Here is a 19319-nt window from a genome sequence, read left to right on the forward strand (position 1 = left end):
CTTTCCCCACTCTCCCATATCTAAGAATAGCTTGTTGATTAACCCTAAGTTAGAGAAGGTGGCCTGCGAAGGAATTTTAAGTACGTTTTTTGGTGTTCTGTGAAGTTATGTGATCTTAGCTCAGTTCATTAACTTTATTAAAATTGTATAAGGGGGTTCATATATGATTCAGCTACAGAAGATGCAAAACAATTTGAAAGGAACCTGCCCTTTACCTTGATCCCTACCTTCTCCAAAAATCATGGTGTAATGCCAATGAATGGAATAATGGTTGACAAAGCAAAATTTTAAGGCATTCTAAATATCACTGGTTGGTTTAATAAAATTAATTAGCCTGCCATGGAGAAAATTTACTAGCGTGCTGGTTAATTTCACAATGTAAAGTCAGAGAAGGGAGGTGGGGTTGAGAGAACAAACCTTATTAGTTTTGAATAATTATTTAAAGATGTGGAGCTGCCTATTTCAAACACTTTGATTGCCAAATCCATTAAGGCTTTACAATTTCAGTGTTTGTACCCAGCATATATGGGAAGGAATCTCTCTAGATGAAATCATAAGCATATATGTTAGCAGTTAAGTGACTTAAAGATATAGAACAACAAGTAGAATCCTAATAAAACCATGGGAATGACAACTTGCCTTAAGACTAACTCATGGGAGGTTTCCATAATCTTAATTTGCCATTGATGCAATTATTGCTTTTTCTTGTCTTTTTAATCCAAACAAGATGTTTGCAGTGGCCATGGAAAGGTGCCTAAAATCACATGCCTGAATTCATTTAATTTGCCAACATTGTCTTTTTTTCTCTCTTCCTAGTAATGGGCAAGAGTCAGTTCTGGTGCATTAGGTACTAAATCTCTTCAATTACCAGCCGGGAAGAAAGATTTAAAATTGTGCTTCAAACCTACAAACTGATTTCATTTTAAAGCACAAACACTTCTCCTGTGGAGCCTAAATTAAACTGCAGAGAGGACACGGAACTTGAGGAATTAAACCAGGCAGGGCCACGGCTTGGCTAGCGATAGGAGCCATTTTGGTTTCTTTCATCGGAGCCCCCCTGGCACAAAAATAAAAGCAGCAAGAAGATGTGGAAAGACGCAACTTGTATAAGAAAGTGCAGTGTTACATTGCCTGGAAGCTAGACGTGGAGTGTGGCTAGCATGCCAGTGTGGGGGAGTCTAATCAAACCTTTTATCTTGTTCTTCCTCTTCCTTTTTGGGTACATGGCAGCCATTTTCAACGTGGACGACTCTGTGGTTGATCTGGAGACCCTGGCAGCCTTATATGAAAATGTGAGTATCGAAGACATGCAGAGGCAGAGTTTTCAGGTTTTCATATCTTCTTCACTAATTTAAAAAACGTTGAATCTAAAAAATGGTTATATGTGACTCCTTCTGCCCCCCCATCACTAAGTCATTCATGTTCTTTTGCAGTAAAGATTTTGACATAGCAAGGGAGAGAGAAAGGCAGTTTCTGTAAACGTATGCTCAAATGAGAGCATATATGAAAGAAAGCACTAGTTCCCAACCCCACTGTGGTATCTGGGTTAGCAGATCTCTTTGCACACCTGCCTGGGAGGGTGGTTCAAGGTAGAGACCCCTTCCATGCCATGGAACCCAGCCCTGCACCTTATTGTCACAGCAAGTGAAGTTAAACTACCAGTTTCCTGTGGTGTACAGCAGTGTCTTCCTCTGAGGAATGAGAATACTAATACCACCTTGGATGATTACTTTTAGATTAGATGCACTAATGACATTGAATGTGAGAAGGAGTATAAGATGGTGGGTGTGAGCTTTGGATTTAGAGTCAGACAATTTTAGATTTGAGATCCCACTCTACTATTGACTTCTGAGTGACTTTGAGCCAAATTCCTTAAGCCTGTTTGATTGTCAGTGCAATGGGGATTATAAAGGTCTCTATCTGATATTTGTATTAAAACAGAATTCGATATGGGTAGCAGTAGCAATATATTTTGAAAATAAACAGCACTATACACATACGAGGTCTTTAAGTTTGGGTTATGTGTGGAATAACCAGCAAATTGGCAGACCCTCTTGAGAAGATGACACAGGAGAATCAGAATTTCCATGGTTGTTAACATTCCTGATTCATTGACTCTGTTAGGATTTGAAAATAGAGTGAACCAGATTCTCTTTACTGAAGCAGTGGTATTTCCCCAGAAGTTGCCTGGAACCCTAATAGTGTGCCCTGGTCGCCGAGCTCAAAAAAAAAAAAATTATTCATTTCAGTGCTATGTCCCCTGGGACCTTAAGTCCCTTAATGAAAATTTCGAGAGTATGATAATCCAGCCTTCTGGGATTGCCAGTTCCCTACACTTCACATCCTTTATACATATCAGGAGCTGTTTAGTACAATTCGGTGGTAACTTCTCCCATTTCATCAGTAAGGCTTTTGTTAATAGACAAGAAAGTGCACAAATACCAGGCCTCTGGGAGCTGACAGTGCATTTGTTGAGTACCTGGAGGACAGCGTGGTATCATGGGAGAAAGAGAGGTTCTGAGTCAGGCCCTTTTTCCAGTCCTTAGTACAAGTTTGATAGAATCATCTGAAAAACAAAGATACAGTAATTGATATTGATGGATTTTGTAAAAAGCAAAGTGCCTTCTAGATTGCCTTTGTTGTTACCATGAGCTCAGGACTCTGCACATGGGCAGCACTTGTTAGCTCACAGTAGAGGAAACCTGCATGCAACTGAAATTGTTGGATAAATTGAGAAAATACATAACTAAATGCCAAAATAAGCAGTACAGATGAGCGTTCACAAAACTCAGAAAAAGAGAAGGTTGAGAATAGAAATTCAAAAGTCAGGAGCCTACGTAAGTTAGGAGGACTGTTCTAAGGGTCAGGAAATAAATGATAAGGACAACTGGCTGATACTTGTTTCCATGGGAAAAGACGGGATTCAAATGTCCTGACTTCTCTATCCACCTACAGTCGCTCGTTATGACCATTTGCTTTAGTCAGTGGTTCTCAAATGTTAGCGTGCATCAGAATCACTCAGAAGGCTTGCTGGGCCCCACCCTTGGGGCTTCTTATGCCTGGGGTAGGGCCAATTGTTTGCATTTCTAACTAGAAACAGGTGATGCCAGCGCTGCTGGTCCAGAGACCACACTTTGAGACACAGTTGCTCTAGCTAGTTCTCACTGTTCATTTGTTGTGTGCTTTGTTTGATATCTATTTCAACGCAGAGAGCCCAAGAGGACGAACTGGTTAAAATAAGGAAGTATTACGAGACATCCAAGGAAGAAGAATTGAAGTTGCTGGATAAACCTGAGCAGTAAGGACCCTTGAACACTTTTCTTGTAGACCAAAAGGACAAGTGCAATCTCTGTCCTCTGGCCGCCCAACTCTGAGTAATTGCACCTAAACTGTGCAGTGAGCTAAGTCCTAGCACCACCATTCCCATGACCTATTGCGTGCAGCAGAATGACCTGATTGCCGGGAAAAGCAGCCGGGAGATTTATGCTGCTGGATCTAATATGTCTCAACCCCTTCCCCCACCCCTCATGATTCCCCTTTCTTGTTCTAGCAGCTTGTTAATTCCTCCTAGACTAAACATTCTGGCCAAAAGAGTAACTGAGGAAGGAAGAAGTCATTGCTCTGATTAGGGTTCTGCTGATGAAGTTAAAAAGATGAGGTTAGAGTCATAGGATTCAAATGGATTTTCCTAAGTGTTGTATCTGGAAAACGTAGCCCGAACGTGCCAGCTTTCCCCCAGATCCCTCCACCTGCTCTGTCCAAATGACAGGTGACCTTTTCATCCTCTGTACATGTGCTTGTTTTTCTGTTCAGGGTCTAGAGTTGTTTCTCTATGGTTTGAGCTGTCGCACCACAGCCTTTGAAAGCCTAGCCCTCTAATGAGGAACTGAGTGACTCTCACCTTGGCTGGGCTCTTGGGGTCTGCAAGCCACAGATAAGTGTATGGAACCCTGCAGCCCTGGGACCCTACCTACCTTTTCATGGCCCAGAACTGAGAATGTGAAATGAGCCCAGAGTGAACACAGGGATCCTTTGCCTGTTACCACCTCAAGTGTTTCCATTCATGTCCAGGTCAGGCCACTCCCCACAACGTGGAGATGAGGCAGGGGATAGAAAACAAAGTAGAAACTAAGAATTATGTTTAGGGTAACAAGTGGGCTCCAGAGACATCGAAGTTCCTGTGTCTTGTTTTGAAACTTTCATGGCTTGCCCTTGGATCCACTAGAATACCCCACTCCCCTTGGATTGCCTGGGCATTTAGGTCCAGGAAAATATCTCTAAATGAGTGGGTGGGGATTTCTAGGTTTGCCCAGTTATTGGCAAGCTTTCATGATAATTTTGAGAACCTTAGATGAATTGTTCTCACATGGGGCAGAATCCAGGAACCACTCCCCACTCCACCCCAACTCTGCCCCAACTTAGTTCATGAAGCCTAGGGATATTGTGAATCAGTGCAAATGAAGTTCTAATGCCCTTCTGGTCCACTGATTTGAGCTACCCTCCCTGCCAGTTCCTGCCCCTGTCCTGTGATCCACTCCCAAGTCATGTTTCCTAAAATAATAAATCAATTCCCACTAAGATGCTAACGACTGAATGTGAAGTGCCTAATAATGGGATATTTAGACACTGACAAGGCCATAGGGAGTTTTTGAAGACTATCCTAGTCTGCTTGCGCTGCTATAACAAAATATCCTAAACTGGGTGACTTATAAACAACAGAAATTTATCTCATTGTTCTGGAGATTGAAGTCTGAGTTTGGGGTACCATTACGGTTGGGTTTTGGTGAGAACCCTCTTCCAGCATGCAGACTGCCAACTTCTCTCGGTATCCTCCCGTGGCAGAAAGCAAAGAGAAGGAAACAAGCTCTCGTCTCTCTTCTCCTAAGGGCACTAATTTCACTAATGATGGGTCAACACTCATGACTTAATTACCTCCCAGAGGCCCTACCTCCTTAACCCATCACATTAAGGGTTAGGATTTCAACATATAAGTTTTGGGGGAGCACAAACATTCAGTCCTTAACAGGGACAAAAGGACACATCAAGCATTTGGGTAGTCCCAACTATGCTACATTGAGCAATGATCTCTAAGCCTGGAGTTTGCACACTTTTCATGTAAGGGATCAAATAGTATTTTAGGCTTTGTTGGAGGTACTTAAATCTGTTGTAGTGCAAAAGCAACCATAGACAATACATAAACAAATGGGCACGACTGTGTATCAGTAGAATTTTATTTAGGGACACTGAAATTGAATGTTATACTATTTGTGTAGATGTCATAAAACATGATCTTTCCATTGATTCTTTTTCAACCACTTAAAAATATAAAAACCATTCTCAGCTGGTGGGCCATATAAACCCGAGTGACAAGCTGATTTTGGCCTGTGGGCTATAATTTGCCAACTCCTGCTCCATGCTCTGGGAGTGGCTGACCCAGTGAAATGAAGAGTGGGTTTCTGCCACTATAAGTGTTCCCCTTTTCCTTTTAGGGTAATGTCATTCTAGCATTATGTTTTAAAATTAATTGCCAGGAAACAGAATAATGGTGGCAGGTCATTAAGAGGTAACTTATGATTCCTGCTTTCTCTACTGATGATTTGGATAAGAGAGCATTTTCAAAGTTTGTGAATAGTCACAGCAGTGAGGCTTCCCAAAGATGCTAAGCTATCACTGACAGCAAGAGGACTGTCATGTTGTCCTGGTGGGGTGATGTGCTCAGATTCAGTTGCTGGTAGGTAAGGTGGACAGAGGTTAGGGCTTCAAGCCTGAGTGAATTTCACCTTTGCTCTTGACCTCCTGCATAGTGCAGCATTTGCTTGATTTTAGCCAGAGTCTGATTTCCTGGCAACTCACTTGCCATCGGCTGGCTCCAAGTTAGTTGACTATAAGCATGTTTTACATACTGGAAAATATGAATCATTTGTAGTTTCAACATTGCGATTTCCTAAGATCCTTGTGATGCTGAGTCCTATAAATCATAGCATGGAAAGGGTGGTCTCATCATTCACCTTATCAGCCTTCTTGCAGCCCAGTGCCAGATTTAGAATGCCATTTCCCACACAGTAGTCATCTGCTTGGGCCCAAGCTGCCTGAGAGCCATTCCCTTCAAGGATGGCCCTGAACTCTTTGCATTCTGCTTTAGGATGGTGGTGAGGTGAGATGAGACTCTATTGGGTTTGATTAGGTCAAACACATGCTTTTCATGGCCTAGATTGAGGATACCAGGTGCAGCCTATCGAGATGTTCCACTGGAGTCCCCACTTGCCTCAGGGACCTCACAAAGAAAACACATTGACTTGGTGAGACAAGACTCTGTTAGTGTACCCTTTGTGGAAGAACAGTATACATTGTGCTGTGTACACGGCCCTTGTTCACACACACCTGATATGGGACCATTTGGGTGTTAAGGGGATGATAAACTAAATGTGAAAACAATGGGCCAAATTGCATCATTTCACCTGTCAGCTTAGTCGATGCTGTGGATGGGGATCCCACACCACGTCACGTGCAGATCTTTTCTCCTACAGACAGAGTTGCAGCCCTTCCTGGGAAAATAAGGCTACACTGGGAAAGAATGAGAAGATTCCCCAGTTTGTGGCTTCTTTGTGGTTGTTTAGTCCTCTTTATAACTGGCCCTAGGTTATAAAGGTACACTAGTCCAAAAGAAAAATCAATCTAGACCTATTCATAGGTACCAAGGCCCAACATCCAAGACCTATACTTGGGGATTTGTGGAAGAGTTCTTGTCCCTGCCCTCATGGATAGAGTATAAAGTGCAGCTGAGGTGAATAAGATATTTATCAGACAGAAGTTTGCCTTTGAGGTTAGTTGTACCTCAGGTACTATTCCAGATAAATGAGAAAGGTGCTATGCTACTCTAACTCAAACCTTTGCCTGGCTATTTTGGGACACAAAGTCACATAAAATCATAGTTTTTCCAAATTTATGTCTCCAGTAATTCTTATCCTCACATTCTATCAGGTGTCCAAGCCAAAAACCTGCAAGTCATTCTGAATGCTTCTCAGCATCCCTGGGGTTGGTCAGTTACTCTGGTTCCTGCCGCCGGAGTAGCTCTCATGCGCTGGCCTCTCTCCACTCACCCCTGGCCCACCCTCCTAGAACTCTGCAACTGCCATCCAGAAAGTCTTCCAGCCTCTACTCTGCTGCCCCCTCCAACCAATCAGCTGAGCCACTGCCATGCTCGTCTTTAGGACAAAAAGCCCAAAGTATCACTTCTCTGCTTAAAACCCTTCATTCGTTCAGGAAAAGTTTAAACCCTTTATTTTAGAATACAAAGCCCTGTTTTATCATCTGACTTCTAGTTATCTTCCCCTGCATTCATCCTGCCTGCGCCTTCCCTGACAGTTGCTCATATGTATCTGGCACAAGCACCAGAGGGATCCAAGGAACCGTGGCTGACATTGTCCATCTAGGGCTCTGATCCGGATGCCCTGCACATGGCTATCATAAGCCCCCATTGTTGATAATACTTCCCACACTCTACGGTAATTGGTGATTTATTTTTCAGGTTATCAACAAGGAGCTGTGTGTAAGTTAAATTCTATTCTCAGGTCTTAGCCTGGTGCCTGACACACCATAAATGCTTCATACATGTCTAAAAAATTGACTAACATTCTTGGTGACTCACGCTCTGGTATTAGTTTTCACTGACCTATTCCTACAGATCTATCCAAAAGTAGTGTAGTATTCTTGAACTTCCCTTCGCCCTCTAACTCTGGATATGTATTTCAGACCCTTCTTCATGTGTAGAGCTCTGGATCTTTCAGGCTCTTTGAGAAACTTCCTCATCCAGTTCCTAATCCCAATAAAGCTTTATCCTGAAGAACCTTGTGATTGTTCTTCACTCTTTTCTGGGTAATATTATGTCGGTGAGCCAATGGGCATGTCTCCTTATATTGGCCCCAAACCTCCTTTTCTTGAGACTAGTTATAAGTAATTATTCATCTAGCATTTCATCCTTTTCACCTATGTTCTTGTTGATGAGCTGAGGTGTCGATCTGAATCTTCTCTCACACGCTCTCCATAAAGGCTTCACTTTCTCTGTGTGTTTATTTAAACTAGAAAATTCATGTACTCTGCAGATCTGGGTCCTTTTTGGGGAAGAGTGTCTGGTGGTTACTGCAGGAAGAGGAGAAAGGCAGGGCATGACACTGGAGGTAGCTCTTGGCATTATCTGAATAAGTAAAACTTCCCAACGTACCCCTCAGGACCAGATGCCACCAGTCCCACAAGCTTTTCACTGCTTATATTTGTGAAAGCTGGTGATACCCCTGATTTGGGTCACAAGTGAATCAGTGGTTGAAACCTTATCTGTAAGAAACAATTTACATATAAGGTATAATTTTTCATCTTGTCCCAATTCAGAGTACCTATGGGTTTCTGCTTTTACATCTCATCACATGGCTTTCATAATAATGAGAAATACAGAACTTTAAAACAAAGGTATGTTTATTTATATGGGCATTCCTTGCTTCATCTCAGTATCATTAAAAGAAAACTGAATAAAGGGGCACCTGGCTGGCTCAGAGTCAAGGCAGGCAACTCTTGATCTCATAGAGCTTACTTAAAAAAAGAAGAAGAAAAAGAAAGAAAAAAAAAAAGATTATGACTTGGATCCTGAATGTAGGATACATTTTTTAAAAAGCTAATAATTAGAATCTTATTAAAATACAAGTCTCCCTTAAAAAAAGCAAAGTAGGGATCCCTGGGTGGCGCAGCGGTTTGGCGCCTGCCTTTGGCCCAGGGCACGATCCTGGAGACCCGGGATCGAATCCCATGTCGGGCTCCCGGTGCATGGAGCCTGCTTCTCCCTCTGCCTGTGTCTCTGCCTCTCTCTCTCTCTCTCTCTCTCTCTCTCTCTGTGACTATCATAAATAAATAAAAATTAAAAAAAAAAAAAGCAAAGTAAAAGAGGTACCAAGTATAAGTTAAGGAAACTGCCTTGGGTATGGAAAAAAGAAGGAATCAGCTTTGCTCCTATGGAAAAGCATTCTTGGTGTGAGATCGCAAAATGTCAAAGTAATGATGTTAGGCATTGACCAAGACTTTCAGAAATATCAGTTAATCATCATTTCAGCCCCAAAATGAATTTAATAGGTGTTAGTGGATTCTCTCCTCTGAATTCATGACCAACTCTCTCCGCCCATTTTAGTTTATGCCTCCTCTTCTGGTAGTTGGCCTGAAGAGTGCGTAGCTCTTCCAACTTATTTTTGCAAAGGGCACCAGTGCCCAGCTGCTCAGACAGTGAGCTTCTGTGTGTAGATTAGTACTCACCTTCAGCTTTTAAAATGTCTCACCATAATTTTTAAGATTGATGTCCACTTAATGAGTGCCTGCTTTGTTCCACTCACTGAGCTATGAACTCTGTCTTCATAGGTAAGCTGATGAGGAAAAGCAAGCAAATATCTGTAGAATAGGGTCTCTGTAGACTATTGTCTAATTCAGGGAAAAGGAATAGAAGTAATCTCACTTTAGGAAGAGACATTTTGTCATTTCTCTAGACATCTGCCTCCAGCCTTCATTTGACTTTGCCTGTGTGAAATAGACCCTTAAAGAGTGCTGCGTTATAAAGGGAGTTCATTATGTATTTATTTTCATGTGCTCAAGGTAATGCTTTTTATTTGGGTTTGATCTTCTGTTTGCACAGCAGGAGATGATTCATGGTGGTTCAGTATAATTGCATTAACTTTCTGTTCCTCAAGCACCTTATACACCGTACATTTATATACCATCATAGAAACCCATTTTTTTTAAAAAATGTCTTTATTGTCAACAATAGAACACAGACCCTTGGAGTACCTCAGGTGTGCCTGTCAGAGATATTTTAGAATTGCTAAATTGACATCATCAAGTAAGGAATGCTCTCATGGTGAATCTTTTTCAGCTGTCTTTTTTTTTTTCTCTCTCTCTCTTTGTGATTGCATGTGAAGCGAGGTGATTCATTATTAATTTTTGCAGATTTTTACACGAGTTAGCCCAGATCCCGAATTTTGCTGAACGGGCTCAGTGCATAATCTTCAGATCTGTCTTTTCTGAGAGTATCACCTCCTTGCACCGAAAGGTAGAGATCGTCACAGGAGCTTCCAAGGTATGTTTGCTGTCTGATTTAAGAGGCTAGTTTTACTCTAGTAAAGGAGGAAATAGGGAGTGGAAGAATCAACTGGAATTCTTTTGTAGAAAACTTTTGGATTTAAGATTATGTGTTTTTTTTTTAAGTAGAGTTATGATGATTATCTCCAGTGTGAGTATGTGTGTGCATGCAGGTGAATGAATGAGGAAGAGAGGAGGAAAGTCAGATGCAGACTGATGGGGAGAAGGAATAAAAAATGACTCTTCTATAGCCATCTTCTTAGGTATTCCAGATACCTTCTCAGGTACATACTGGCCATGTAAAACTAACCTAAATAGCGTAGTTTGCTTGCTACTCATCTAACTGGATTGCCAGAGATTTTGTGTTAGACCCATTCACCTGATCATCTGAAATGTGTCTCCATAGTGAAATAAAAAGATTCTAGAGACTTGGTAAGCGAAATAAATTATTATGATAATGAGTGGCAAACAAATACGTTTTTGTGGGCTTTACCACACTGGTAATTCCTTGTAAATTTTAATATTTGTTTTTTCTCACGATAACCCATGTCCTTAAGAACATGATAATCCTCTCCACACATACTACAATATTTAGTTTTTACCTGAAGACGTGATTCTTTTCCTTCCAAAGTATAAAAGATTTCAATAAAGAAAGTATAAATACTTCCCAGGTATAATATACACCCTCTAATAACACCCTAAAGGGCAGGAAGAGAGGTTGGCCTAGAGCTGCATTTGCCTTTCATTCTTTACCCTAAAATAAAAGAATATAAAGTCAACTAAAACTGTAAAGAAGCGGGGAGTGGGGGAGTATCAATTTTTTAAAAATTGCACTTTGAGAAGAAAAAGAAGAGGAATAAATGGGACAAGGAAGTGAAGAAAACCCTACACAGATTGAAATTGTTCAAGTTAATGGACATATCGCAAGTAATAAACATATGCTTAAAATACTATTATTGTGGTTCACCTCTGAGGATTATACCCAGGGATAAAGAAGAATAGAGTTGCTATTAAACCTATCCTACATATAACTGTACTGTTTATATAGAAACATTGTCCAAAAACAAACCCTCAAATGATATTAAACCAATCCTCTCTGCTTAGAAATCACCAACTGTAAAAGTCTGACTATAACAACTCTCTTTTTGCAATTCACAAATATTTTTAAGTATTTAAAAAATAAAACTGGCTGAAGCAAAAATGTAAATATCTAATCTGCAACGTAGACACATGCACAGTTCATAATTCATCAAAAGGATAGAAAACGATGACTGATTAATATGTTTTTTTTCAGACTCTTATGTCTTAATAAAGTGTATTTTCCATTTCACCAGCTGCCAATCCAGCTAGCACCATGCCACCAAACAGCCTGATGAGTACTCAGTAAATTTCTGTTGTTGAATGAACATAGGTGCCTTTGAAGTTCAGCTCTGTAATAATTGGTGTTTGCTGTCACAGGGTTTGCTGCACATGAAGAGTGTGAAGGATATTTTAGCTCTCATTCTGGCTTTTGGAAATTATATGAATGGAGGAAATAGGACTCGGGGACAAGCAGATGGATATAGCTTAGAAATTCTGCCCAAACTCAAGGACGTCAAAAGTCGGGTATTTATTTTTCATAATTAGATTCCATAACTTGCCATTATATTCCTTCTATATCGTTAATTAAAAAAAAAAAAATCTTGGTTGCTCCCTTCATCTCCTTTCTCCTGCTAACAATACATTTTTTTCTTTGCTTCCTTTTGATGTTTGAATAAAGATAGGTTTTTCATGTTTAATCTTACTGAGATGACAAAACCTCCAATATTGGTTTGACCTAAAAGAAAACAATTGGATGTTGAACTGTAATGAGAGAAGAAACAGCGCACAGTATCCATCAGAGCACAAGGCTTGATTCTGTTGGAATTTAGTGTCAGCTACTTGTAATTTACTCATTCCTGAGTAGGGAGCAATGTTGAATCAGCAGTTGAGCTGAGCATTTGAATTATTCTTTTGCCCACAACAATCGGGCTGGGGTCTACTGTCAAACTCTCAGAGGCTGATTATCATTTGGCTCCACACCCCTGCAGAGCTCCCTCTTTAGAAACAACCAGCCCATATCTAGGCGTCCCATGGGGAGCAGGGGGAGTGAAGGGAGGGCAAACACACAGGCAAATTAGAATTAGACCCATGTGAACAAGACACAAAGGCTGCCTTGTGGGAGGGCCTGCTTGCCCCCGGCCTCCTAGGGTCATAAAGTGGCGTGGCGTTCCTTTTAAGCTGTCCTGATTGTTTTTCAAGCCATTAAGAACACACATTTTTTTTTTGAAAGGTGGGAAGGGAGGGATGGTTTTCTGTTCTAGTCCCTGGTTCCCTTTGGCACTCCCCTACTCCCTCCTGTCTTGGCTTTATGCCAGAAAATAATGAGCCATTCTGTGTATTTGTTTATTTTAGCAATCACCTCAGAGGTCTTATGGATTATCTGTTTGGGTTTTCCCCCCCAACAAAGAATAGCAAGTGTCATTTCTTTGTATAGATGCCATTAAAAAAAAATTGATGAGAAAAAGAAGAGAGGGGAAATCTTGCCAATCACAAACAGAAGTAGGACCAGGTATCACGAATTAAAAGTATTAGGGTCTCAAACTGAGATTTCAGTACTCAACTACATAACATGGTAGTCTCATGTGAATGATTTTCATTTAAGTTTCTCTTTTAACCCTAGGATAATGGGATTAATCTGGTGGACTATGTCGTGAAATATTACCTGCGTTACTATGATCAGGTAAGAAATGCCATTATATGGAAAACTACACTAATGGGGTTCCAACTCTTACACGTTGTTGGCATTCAGAAGTTGGATGATGGATGGATGGATGAATTTCAAGTCCAACACAGAATTTGAGAACTATCCAGGCTCCTTGGTTTACAGATGGGAACACTGAAGCCAAGAAAGTTTAGTTGACTCTTGTAAAGAGAAGCATTATTCAGTACCTCTCAAACCACTGACTCTTAACCTGCTAATATAACACAGTTTTAGAGAGACCCCTGATTATCTGGGTGCCACCACATCGTGAGTGTCTCCGTGAAATCTATATCCGTTCAGTAATTGGTTGTGTCTGAAACTAGTTCTGGGCTGCAGACCAAAATTTAGGAAATGAAAAGGCAGTAATACCCAATACCTTATCAGTAATGTTCATCTGTGAACAAGTTAAAGAAGTGGAATTTGAAATCCATCCTCTCTGCTTAGATTACATTTGCAATTAGAAAAAAATTTTTCAGTGGGAATCCACCTGAGCACAGTTTTCTATGTTTTATTCCTTCTCATTAAATTGAGAACAAGGAGTCCTAACTTTGAGAAGAAAGAGGCACTGTTGTGTGGTGTTGGGAAATGCAGCAATCAATATGAAGGGGGAAAGTCTCAGGAAAACGTTGTCCTGCTTAGCTTGCCACATGAGCATAGTTTTTCTGAGGCACCAAGGGAAAAAAAGTAGATTCCAGGGCCTTGTTTTCAAAAGACCTATAATTCCACCCAGAAGACAAGCTAGGTACTGATAAAATCTACTGTCTTGTCTCCTCCCCTCCTCATCTAACCCTTCTCAGTGTATCTATAGTAAATCATCTCCCACCCCCCTTAAACTTCTCCTGTTTCTACTGAGGAGATTATCATTTAGTCATTCAGGCATGAAACTTGTCCTCCTCTTTGGTTCCTCTCTGTCCTTCAACTAAATTGTTTCTCATGTTTCTTCCCTATTTTCCATCCCTATGCCCCACTTATCCAGGCTTCTTTTCAATAATTTATTTTATTTAAATTCAGTTAATGAACATATCATGTATTATTAGTTTCAGAGGTAGAGTTCAGGGATTCATCAGATGCATGTAACACCCAGTGCTCATTACATCACATGCTTCCTTTAATGCCCATCACCCATTACCCCATCCCCTAACTCCTCCCCTACAGCAACCCTTAGTTTGTTTCCTAGAGTTGAGATTCTTTTATGGTTTATCTCTGTCTCTATTTTCATCTTATTTTATTTTTCCCCAACCTTCCCTCTGATCCTCTGTTTTGTTTCTGAAATTCCACATGAGTGAAATATGATAATTTTCAGAGCATTTAATCCTAAAGCAATAGAACACACATTCTTCTCAAGTGCACATGGAATTTTCTCCAAAATAGATCACATACTGGGTTACAAATCAGGTCTCAACTGATATCAAAAGATTGAGATCATTCCCTGCATATTCTCAGATCACAATGCTTTAAAACTTGAACTCACAAGAGAAAATTTGGAAGGAACACAAATGCATGGAGGTTAAAGAACATCCTACCAAAGAATGAATGGGTCAACCAGGTAATCAAAGAAGAGTTTTAAAAATTCATGGAAGCAAATGAAAATGAAAACACAGTAGTTTAGAACCTTTGGGATGCAGCAAAGTTGGTCCTAAGAGGGAAGTTTATAGCAATATAAGCCTTTCTCAAGAAACAAGAAAAGTCTCAAATACACGACCTAACCTTACACCTGAAGGAGCTGGAGGAAGAACAGCAAATAAAGCCTAAACCAGCAGGAGAAAAGAAATAAAAAGGATTAGAGGAGAAATCAATGAAATAGAAACCAAAAGAACAGTAGAACAGGTCAACAAAACTAGGAACGGGTTCTTTGAGAGAATTAACAAGATAACCCCTAGCCAGACTTATCAAAAAGAAAAGAGAAAGGACCCACTTATCCAGGCATTAAGGTAACTCACTTGAAGTATTCCTGTTGTTTTCCAGCCCGTCTCCCCACCATAGCCTTCATTCCCACTCCAGTCCATCCCACACCCAAGGCCTGACCAGTTTTTATAGTTCTGGTCATATTATATCACTTATTTACTCAAAAACAGAAAGGGCTCCTCATTTGCAAGCAACTTAAAACTCTACCTAATTTTTTTTTAAGATTTTATTTTTTTATTCATGAGAGACACAGAGAGAGAGGCAGAGACACAGGCAGAGGGAGAAGCAGGCTCCATGCAGGGAGCCTGACATGGGACTCGATCCCAGGACTCCAGGCTCACACCCCGGGCCGAAGGCAGGCACTAAACCACTGAGCCACCCAGGGATTCCCAACTCTACCTAATTTAACTCCAGTCTTTTACAACCATGCTTTTATTACTTTCCCCCTACACACTCTCTGTGATCCAACTCAAGACCCAGTGTTTTCCAAATACACTCTATGTTTTCTCACACTTAGGTTTTCAATCCGATGTTATCTCTAACTGGAACTATCCTTGTCACTAGCCTTTCTATTGATCTTTTGTTTTGTCTTATTAATACTCTCTTGAAATAATAAATCAAAAGGCCTTTTGGGAAAAGCTCCCAGTAGCAACATATATATTTGCAACATATTAGGTAACACACTTTTAAGAATCAACATGGAAAGGACAACTGGTCTCCTTTCATTTAAAAAACAAAACAAAACAAAACAAACCCATAAGAGACTGCAGGCAATTTACCCAAACAGCAACGACAAAAAGAAACAGAAGATTTAAATTGCCAACTAGGAATATAGAGCTAGCAATCTAAATGGATCAAACCTTTCTCAATTCTATCATGAATGGCTGAGTTATTTTTTGTTTAATATCTCTAGGTATATGGGACCCATATCTTGACTGCCCTTGACTCACCAAATTGCATTCTATAAAGGGTGCCTTTAAAAAATTCCATATAAAGTTGCCATGTATTTGTCAAGCTGTCTCCCCAGGGAGCTGTGCCTACTTATAGGGGACACTTTTTCCTCATTCATGCAAATGTGCAGTATGAGTTAGCAAAACTTTAACCTTTCTATATCAGAAGCCCTAGAAATACATATGATCTTCCTAGAAATTTTTATCCTAAGGAAATAAATAAGGACATGTATCACTATTTTACTTATAATCATTTGTAATAAAAAAGTATAGCAAAGTTTTTGGTAGATGGCCAAAGCTAGAGACTAAGGTCAAAAAATTATGCTAGAGTTATAAAATGGAATAATACACTGCCATGAGAAGTATATAGGAGAAAATGTAGTGGCATTAGAAAATACTCTTGATCTGCTTTTATAATACAAACATACGTTTAATATAGAATATAATTTGATAATAATGTAGAATAAAGATGCATAAATGCACAGAAAAACCTGGTATATCAGCCATATATATAAATGTTTGATTATCTCTGTGTGGTAGGATTGGAAGAGATTTTTACTTTCTTCTGTCTTTCAGTTAGACATAACGAACATGAGTCATCTTTGTAAATGGGAAAGAAGATCAAATAAAAACTAGTGCAATCTTACATGGCCCTTCTTCCATGGACCCTTTGTTTACTTCCTCATCTTTTCCCCTTTAAAGCCTGGGAACACTTGGGTTGAACCTCTGTTGTGATACGTCTTACTCTGCCCTGCATGTAGATACCAATGAGCAATTGCCTGTTAGCTTGGCATTGCTCCTTGAGGTCCAGAGCTCATTGTTGTTTGTAATTTAGGGTCTGACAAATACTTACTGGGTTGAATCTACTGCAAATATCTACAAGAGGGCAATGAGTAGCATCTGTAGATAACTAGGTGCAAAGTGGTGAGAGCTTTTTTTCTGGTAGAATAGGGCAGGCATGTTGAAGCTCTGGCAGTATGCAAATAAATGAAGTTCTGACAGCAGGTACCAATGTAACAGAGGAATTATCCTGAAGAATCTTGAGAAGTACCCTTTCTCATCTAGCATAAGTAGAATTACTTTGTAGTGTCTGTCTCAACCAAGTCAGATGCATTATGTTGGAGGGCTGAAATTTGCCAGTGAAGTGTGATTCATGAGGAGAGCTGAATGCAGTAGAATTGACTTCAGAGCAAAATCTCACAGTAAGAGTAGTTTCAAATATGGGATGGCCCAGTTTGGGGAAAATTCAGAAGTCAACATTTGTGTGCGGCTCTCCCGGTTTTCACTGTGCAAAAATCCATTTCACTCAGCAAGAGTATAGAATTATGTGATTTATTAAGCTATCCCCTCCCCGTAGGAGCATAAGTGATGATTTTTGTGGTTAGTGGTGATGAGCAATTAGCTGAATAAAGGTGAATCCTGCTCCAAGCCTCCTTCCACTCATGCTGGTTTTTGGTCCAAGTCTAAGTCTGTGAAGTTTACAGAATTTCATCTCCAGCCATGTCTTTTGAACTCTAATTGAGCAGCTTTTTCAAGAGCTACTACCAGGCTGATTTGCTCAGCAGCACTTTCTCATTTTCTAGCTTAAAACAAAACAAAACAAAAACCCCTGAAGCCAGGACTGAATATGATAAAGCTTTGGAAAATAGGAAGAGATAATATACATGAGTTTCCAATGTAGATTGCCATGGAGTTTTGTGGCAAGCATCTTAGATGATTTCCATCCTGGCACTCAGACTACAGTACTGCTTCCATTATTTTGAAAGGAGCAAAATAATTTTAGGGAGATAGGGGGACAAAGTACACTGATCATGTAAGATATTTCAGTAAAACAAGGAAAACCACCTTTCTTAGCATCTCAAGTGAAGCTAATGATCTTAAAGGAAGGGGACAGGTCCAGAGAATTCCTGAAACCGCAAGAAAATATGACAGTAAGTTAGTTGTCTCCTGCTAAAGGGTACACACTTTTCAGAACAACCTTTTACAGGCTATATGTAAGGGTGCCAAACAAAGTTTGAGAGGCCAGATGTTGTATGCACTACCAAGAATAAAACACAATTACTGCCATCACAGTGTTTATAGTCTACCAGAGGACACACATAAGCTAATGTGGCAATGTTGAAAATGATGTTGATAAGTGCTGTGATAATGGTACACCCTAAGGACTCTTGGAAACACCCACATGCTGGGAGGTGAGAGGTGATCTTGGAGGAAGTGCTATCTGTCTTAAGACTTGAAGAATGATATGAACAAGAAGGCATGAAGACTTTGTGTAGAAGAGTTAGAAAGGGATGGCTTTATAGACAAAAGTCCAGACATAAGAGAATGTGGCCAGTGCTGTCATTTTATGGATGTTAAGGGGAGGGAGGTTGAGATAGGGGAAGGTAGAAGACGGCTGAGGGCATAGACAGAGGCCAGATCATAAAGTGCCTTATAAAGCAGTTTCAGAGTTTGGAGTTAGTCCTAATGGCAGTAAGAGAAATGGAATGTGAAGGAAAGCTGGCAGAGTAGCCTGTGTGGAGAGAGGAAGGGCTGAAGACTGCCTGAGATATGCAAGATTCAGAGCTTACATTAAACAACCTCAGGGAGAAAGCAGATGGGACTGGAAAAGATGTATTTGAGGCCCAGCTTTCTTTCCATGTGTCTGAAGCTTATTTCCCAGCTTAGATCCTCTACGAGGTAGAGTTGGGGAGCTTGTCAAAAACTATGGCCAACCATGCCCTCAGCAAGTATCCAAGATAAGCCAAACAAGATTTGACAAATCTTTATAAATATGTGAAGAATTTGATATCTCACACACACACACACACACACACACACACACACACACCTCTGAGCTTTAAGCTACAGCAAAAGGTAGGGAACAGCATAAGGCAGCGTGACTGTTTCTCCCATTGCGGTGCTGTCTTGTCCAGCACCTTCCAGTTCACACCCATTGCCATACCTCACGGATAAGTTATCTAATTGCTGCCATGTGAAACTCGAATAGGGACTTTGAATTTAAGTACTTTCATGTGTCCCTCCCATGTCTTTTTCCATGGGAGTAGGGCGTCCAAGATCAGGACATACCTGACAATTTTCTCTTTGACTCATGAAACAAAATAGAACAAGACCCATGCCAGAGCCAGAGCCAACCTCAGTATCAATAAGATCAAAATGATACTGTAGAAGACACAAAAGCATTTCTGAGTAACCAGTCCAAATTTAGGAACAGCAGAGGAGTGTTTCTCTGATTCTTATTTGCACATCCAATAAAAGATGTTTTGGAATTTCAATTGAAAATGACAATCGGAAAGTATAATGTACTTTTGTTAACCATTGTCTTTTAGGAAGCAGGAACAGAAAAGAGTGTTTTCCCTCTGCCCGAACCACAAGATTTCTTTCTGGCTTCCCAAGTCAAGTTTGAAGACCTCATAAAAGATTTGAGAAAACTCAAGAGACAACTAGAAGGTAACAGGAACTCTTCTGTTATTATGATAATAGCTAAGATATTTTATTTTTTTAAATGATTGAAGAGGATCATTGATGTCTGGTTCACAGGGTGGAATTGCTGCAGAGTTCAGTTATGGTGC

General features: G+C 40.3%; 1 protein-coding gene across 24 annotated transcripts in view; it reads left to right on the forward strand.

Annotated features, from left to right (window-relative positions):
* The window catches only part of FMN1 (formin 1), a 433877-nt gene that overhangs the window by 273310 nt on the left and 141248 nt on the right, over positions 1-19319 (forward strand). For all 24 annotated transcript variants that reach the window (XM_049104448.1, XM_025473314.3, XM_049104447.1 and 21 more), the window contains 6 exons: positions 1231-1292; positions 3210-3298; positions 9979-10108; positions 11569-11715; positions 12812-12871; positions 19077-19197. In XM_049104448.1, coding sequence (XP_048960405.1) covers positions 1231-1292; positions 3210-3298; positions 9979-10108; positions 11569-11715; positions 12812-12871; positions 19077-19197 — 609 coding nt within the window. The remainder of the gene's footprint in view (positions 1-1230; positions 1293-3209; positions 3299-9978; positions 10109-11568; positions 11716-12811; positions 12872-19076; positions 19198-19319) is intronic.

Source organism: Canis lupus, chromosome 30, assembly GCF_003254725.2.
Source record: "Canis lupus dingo isolate Sandy chromosome 30, ASM325472v2, whole genome shotgun sequence".
Lineage (NCBI taxonomy): Eukaryota > Metazoa > Chordata > Mammalia > Carnivora > Canidae > Canis > Canis lupus.